At 52.6% G+C, this 6,338-nt stretch overlaps 1 protein-coding gene across 3 annotated transcripts; it reads right to left on the bottom strand.

Annotated features, from left to right (window-relative positions):
- Positions 1 to 5,082: 5,082 nt before the first annotated feature.
- On the bottom strand, positions 5,083 to 5,487 carry LOC125351405 (keratin-associated protein 12-1-like). Of its 3 annotated transcripts, none has more exons than XM_048346132.1 (2): positions 5,381 to 5,487; positions 5,083 to 5,311 (listed from the first exon to the last, which is right to left on the bottom strand). In XM_048346132.1, the coding sequence occupies exons 1-2, from the start codon at positions 5,485 to 5,487 to the stop codon at positions 5,083 to 5,085; spliced, it is 336 nt and encodes a 111-aa protein (XP_048202089.1). The 3 variants fall into 3 exon arrangements, with proteins under 3 accessions (XP_048202089.1, XP_048202091.1, XP_048202090.1); XM_048346134.1 differs by having other exon boundaries at positions 5,083 to 5,280; positions 5,383 to 5,487; XM_048346133.1 differs by having other exon boundaries at positions 5,396 to 5,487.
- Positions 5,488 to 6,338: the final 851 nt, after the last annotated feature.

Raw genomic sequence — 6,338 nt, 5'->3', positions numbered from 1 at the left:
GGTGGAGGCTGGCTGGTGTTGGGAGGAGGTGGTAGTGTCTGAGCGCCTGCTCTGGGCAGCCTTTATACCCAGCCTGGGTGTCCCAACAACACAGAGCACAGCCCTGACTTCCTTGTTCTGCTTCCTCTTTCCTGTCCCCATTTGGTTTGTTGTTGTCTGGACTCAGCTTCCCGAGGAGCTTTCCCAAGCCCCAGCTCTCCTTGGGCACCTGCCTGGTCCTTTCTGGCTCCACCTGGCTCTCTTCCACTCCACCACTTGTCCTCACTAAATATGATGAGACTAGAAAGATGCAGGACACAGTTTTCCTCCCAGTGGCAGGTTCAGTTCTGTGCCAATCTAGAAGGGTCTGCAGACAAAGGGGCCTGACAGCAGGGTGTTCACTTGTGAATCTTCCTGTGGCTCTGAGCTTGGGTCAGATGGAGGATGGACAGTAGGAAGGCACAGAGACTTCTGTCTAAGGGAGACCCAGGACTTTTGTCTCCAAAAACACTCTTTTAATGGACCCAGCTGAGAGACAACCCTGAACCTTGGGCATAGAGATGCAGCTTCATGCTCCTGAGTTGTCTTGGACCTGATGCCAGCCCACAGCAGGAAGCCTGGCAGGTTGGAGGAGGCTATGAAGACCTGGCACCATGAGCATATCCGCCACCCAGCCACAAGTACCAGAAAGGCCAGCACCATCACCACCTGGGACTGCAGATATCCACTGGTCACTAGAACCTGGTGGACAGGAGCTCTGAGCTCAGTGACATGACTTTGGAATATTTCTATTGGCAAGTTAGGAGAAAGACATGGCCACTCATCAGAGTCACCCTTTTGCCTTTTCACTGAGGCTGCCCCCAAAACAAAACAAAGGAGGGGTGTGGTATGTGTCCCTCACCCCCTCCCAGCATTTTGCCTATAACATTCCAAGTGAACATGTGGGAAGGTTCCCAAGACACCTTCATGAATGGTCCCAGGTCTCCTCTCACCTCCAGCCCCAACCTCAACTGCAAAGAAGCTTTGCAAGTAAGACTCAGAAGACAGTGCTTCTGTAAGAATCCCAGAGGAGGGTGTTCTGCAGAGAGATGCAGGGAGTGCCGCAGGAAAGGAATGTGGACGACAACCTAGACAGGCCGGTGCCTCACCAGCTCCCATAGCTCTACCATGGGGAAGATCCAGGAGATACACAGTACAGCAAGTTGTTGTACACAACAAGTACAGCAACTAAGGCCACGAGAAAAACTATACTAAACTAAGGAGATCTTTGGAGTGGTGAAAGAGACACTTGCATAAAGGGAACAATTGTAAGGAGACCTCAGACATCTCCACAGAAACAATGGAGACCAGGGGACAATGGAACCATGTTCCCAAACCACTGAGGCACCAGTAGAAACCAGGGAGGTTTTATCTATGGGGAGGGGGAGGATGGAGAGAGAGAGACAGAGAGAGAGGGAGAGAGAGATATACAATAAGTATGAAATAAAATGTTCAGAAAAGTAAATACAAAGAGAATTCTTCCCCAGTGATCTGGCACTCCAGTAAATGAGTGATGAGTTATGTCTTGAGTGTATCTCAAAGGAGATCTCCTGTAGATATTTATCCACAGGAGCATCAGGAAGGTTTGAATACAAGCCTTTGGAGGCAACAAGGATCACATGGAATCAGAAGGGTGGGACCCCACGCTGGCATTGGTGGGTTCAAAGCAAGAAGAAGAGAACCAAGTTGGCACAGTGCCCTGCCTCCCCTTCCACCATCTCAGAATGAAACAGACCCCACCAGAGAGCAGGACTGTGGCTGGACAGTCCAGCCCCCAAACCACAAGTCTGTGAACCTCTTCCCTTTACAAATCACCCAGCCTGCGGGATTCAGCTACCACACAGAGAAGGCATCAAGACAGGCGAAGGCAGGTTGAACAGACATGAGACCAGGTGGCAGCCCAGAGTAAAGATCTCACAGGGCAGCTGGGCACCAGTGCTCACGCCTGTCATCCTAGCTACTCAGGGGGTTGAGATGTGAGGACTGCAGTTCACAGCCAGCCCGGGCAGGAAAGTCTGCGAGACTCTTATTTGTAATTAAGCACCAAAAGCCAGAAATGGAGCTGTGGCTCAAGTGGTACAGCACTATTCTTGAGCAAAGAAAAAGCTCAGGGACAGGGCCCAGGCCCTGAGTTCAAGTACTAGGATTACTACCACAAAAAAGTACCTTAGAAAGTAAAGCTGCATCTACCCATACAGGAAACCTTTTCTTTCTTCTCATAATGGATTAGTAAAACCATGTTCCACCGCACTGCTATGCTTTCTAGACAGAGAAATTAAGTTTGACCAGTATTGTTTGTGTGGTTGGGGATCAAGCCAAGTCCCTGGCACCTATTGGAAAGAAGCTCTACAATGCAGCCACAACCCTCATAACTGTCCTAAGGGACAGGATATTTTTTATTTTTACTTATTTATTATTTTATTGATGTACACAGGAAATATTTGTTGATTGCCTATCATACTCCAATTTCCATCTTCTACCCTTGGGACAGAGCTGTAAACCAAAGAAAAAATAAGCACATGAAACTTGCCCTGAGAGCCCTTAAATACAGGCGGGAAAAGACAGATCATTAGAAAGTTGCAAAAGTGGTTTTAAAATTCACAAAGAGAGAGCAACCTGTGTAGATAAAAAGTTTGAAAGAGGCCCAGAATAATCCATGCCTGACAACAGAAAGAACTGTGCAGCGTGGGCCGCCCGTGTGTGGCACCGTGTTCTGACAAGATAAAGGTGGTAAACTTGGGGCTCACTGAGAAAGTGGTATTTGAGGCGAACCCTGCCTGAAGCAAGGCCGTTAGTGTGACTGCTGGGCTCAGTGTGAATCCAGGCCCTGACCCTGGCTTTAGACTATGGGGTCCGCACTGGCCTTCTGCCTCGGGCGACAGCATCCCTGTGGGGTCTGGCTCACCCAGGCCTGAGCTACCTGAGACTACCCGTGTCCAGAGGTGACACCAGGACCCCGCTGGCACCACCTGTGTCACCTACATGTGACATCAGGACCCTCCTGTGGTGATATCGCAAGACCGTACTCCCACAAAGCTGTCATGCCGCTATCACAATGTATCCACCATGAGGGTCCACTTTCCCTGACTCGGGACTTCACCACCTGCCATACTATCCACTTCCCCTGACTCAGGACTTCCTCCTCCATGAAGTCCACTTCCCCTGACTCAGGATTTCCTCCTCCATGACTGTCCACTTCCGCTGACTCAGGACTTCCTTCTCCATGAAGGCTACTTCTGCTGACTCAGGACTTCCTCCTCCATGACTGTCCACTTCCCCTGACTCAGGACTACTTCCTCCATGACTGTAAACTTCCCCTGACTCAGGACTTCCTCCTCCATGATGGTCCACTTCCCCTGACTCACGACTACTTCCTCCATGACTGTCAACTTCCCATGACTCAAGACTTCCTCTTCCATGAATGTCCACTTCCACGGACTCAGGACTTCCTCCTCCATGAAGTCCACTTCTTCTGACTGGCCTCCTCCATGAAGTCCACTTCCCATGACTCGCCTCCTCCATGAAGTCTACTTCCCCTGGCTCAGGACTTCATCCTCTAGGAATGTCCACTTCTCCTGCCTCGGGAATTCCTCCATCCACCATGACCGTCCACTTCCTGTCAATCACAACTTCACCTACCTGAGACCTGAGAGTTGCCAGTCTGCTTGCACAGGCTCCGCCTCCCAGAATGCCGATGAAAATGAACGATGTGACCAGAGCCAGTCCCTACCCAGCACCAGATGAGCAGCTGGGGCTGAGTAATGGTTGTCATTTCAGTAATGACAACTACTGCACAGTCAGCAGCAATAGCTCTGAGTCTGTAGACAAGAAGATTGCCGAAGACTGAGGTCCAAACGGGTCCTGGTGTGGTGAGAGTAGACACCAGGCAGGACACTGACAGCGGGCCCAGGACCTTGCAAGTCCATCAGTTTGGTCCCCTGTGTGCACTCAATTTCCAGCCCACCTCTATCTACCAAGAATATGCTATCCAGCCCACTGCTGAGTCAACAGAGAAAGAACCTCTGGGCTGAGGGGGGGACAGCAAGCCCCAGAGACACAACAGAGAGAGCAGGGGAGGAGACCATCACCTCACAGGTGTATTGATGGATGATAACCTCTCATCAGGCAATAAAAAGCAGACAGGGAGGGGCCCGTGGAGGGGTGCACCATGGCTAGTGAAGCTCGCGCCTCTGATGGAGGTTGCGGCTTCCCGGTAGAGGAAGAACTCAGTGGCCGCAAGGGGGTGAAAACTCCTTCTGGGCATGCTGGGACCAGGCACACATGGTGTGGATGCAGAGCACTGCCGTGCGTGAGGTCCTATCATGCAGTCACACTGGGGAAGGCCATGGGACAGCAGGATGCAGTTACTAGAAAGGCGAGTCCTGACGGGAACTTGAGGCATCAGGGTGCACGGACTCCACAGAGACCTAACCACACGAGCTGAGTGGGACACACACACACACACACACACACACACACACACACACACACACACACGTCCCATACTGAGCCCCAGCGACACCAGGATCACCACAACAGATCCCACCAGGACCATCACACCACATCCCACCAGCATTACCACATCAGATCCTACCAAGGTCACCATACCACATCCCACCAGGACCAGCACATCCCACCATGGTCACCACACCAGATCACCACAGGAACACCAAATCCCACCAGGGTCACCACACCAAATCCCACCAGGGTCACCACACCAGATCCCACCAGGACCACCACACCAGATCCTACCAGGACCACCACACCACATCCCACCAGGACCACCACACCACATCCCACCAGGAGGGTTTTGTGAGCACTGGTTTCTAGAAGCAGAATACAGAAAGCAGGACAGGAATGAAGTGGGCAGTGTGAAGTCTGTTTATTTGGACATGGATAAGAGAAGGGTGCAGGAGGCCATGTGGATAGGAGAAAAGCAGATCACCCTTCCTTGCTCACAGAAAGGATCCAAGGATGGTAGGCTCCTGAACCACAGAGGAGAGGCACTGGACAGATTTGGAGAGGTGAAGCGGCACTGCGAGAAGCTCCCCTACAGCTCACTGGTCAGCAGCAGGTGGAGGTACTACAGGAGGCAGGTCTGCAGACCAGGGTGGGGCAGGACGTCAGGCAGCACCCAGAGGACTGGCAGGAGGGGACCACGCACACAGCAGGCATGCAGCTCCCAGGAACACACACGGAGGATTGGCAGGAAGGAGCCACACACACAGTAGGTCTACAGCTCACAGGAGAGCAGCAGGCCACCTGTAATCTCACAGGAATGCACACGGCGGGTCTGCAGCTCATGCAGCAGGACGACTGGCAAGGGGTGGGCACACAGCAGGATGACTGGCAGGGACTGGACACACAGCAGGATGACTGGCAGGGAATGGGCACACAGCAGGATGACTGGCAGGGACTGGACACGCAGCAAGCTGGCTGGCAGCCTGAGGAGGAGCTGGTGTGGCACATGGTGGAGGCTGGCTGGTGTTGGGAGGAGGTGGTAATGTCTGAGCGCCTGCTCTGGGCAGCCTTTATACCCAGCCTGGGTGTCCCAACAACACAGAGCACAGCCCTGACTTCCTTGTTCTGCTTCCTCTTTACTGTCCCCATTTGGTTTGTTGTTGTCTGGACTCAGCTTCCCGAGGAGCTTTCCCAAGCCCCAGCTCTCCTTGGGCACCTGCCTGGTCCTTTCTGGCTCCACCTGGCTCTGTTCCACTCCACCACTTGTCCTCTCTTAATCTGATGAGACTAGAAAGCTGCAGAACACATAGTTTTCCTCCCTGTGGCCGGTTCAGTTCTGTGCTAATCCAGAAGGGTCTGCAGACAAAGGGGCCTGATCGCAGGGTGAATACTCATCAATCTTCCTGTGTAGCTCTTAGCTTGGGTCAGATGGAGGATGGACGGTAGGAAGGCACAGAGACTTCTGTCTCAGAGAGACCCAGGACCCTTGTCTCCAAAAGCACTCTTTTTGTGGACGCAGTTGAGAGACAACCCTGCACCTTGGGCATAGAGATGCAGCTTCACGCTCCCGGTTGTCTTGAATCTGATGCCAGCCCACAGCAGGAAGCCTGGCAGGTTGGAGGAGGCTATGAAGACCTGGCACCATGAGCATATCCGCCACCCAGCCACAAGTACCAGAAAGGCCAGCACCATCACCACCTGGGACTGCAGATGTCCACAGGTCACTAGAACCTGGTGGACAGGAGCTCTGAGTTCAGTGACATGACTTTGGAATATTTCTATTGGCAAGGTAGGAGAAAGACATGGCCACTCATTAGGGTCACCCTTTTGCCTTCTCACTGAGGCTGCCCCCAAAACAA

The sequence above is a fragment of the Perognathus longimembris genome, chromosome 5, assembly GCF_023159225.1.
Source record: "Perognathus longimembris pacificus isolate PPM17 chromosome 5, ASM2315922v1, whole genome shotgun sequence".
Taxonomy (NCBI): Eukaryota; Metazoa; Chordata; class Mammalia; order Rodentia; family Heteromyidae; genus Perognathus; species Perognathus longimembris.
The sequence above is the reverse complement of the archived record's forward strand: the minus strand, read 5'-3'. Positions and strand labels throughout refer to the sequence as shown.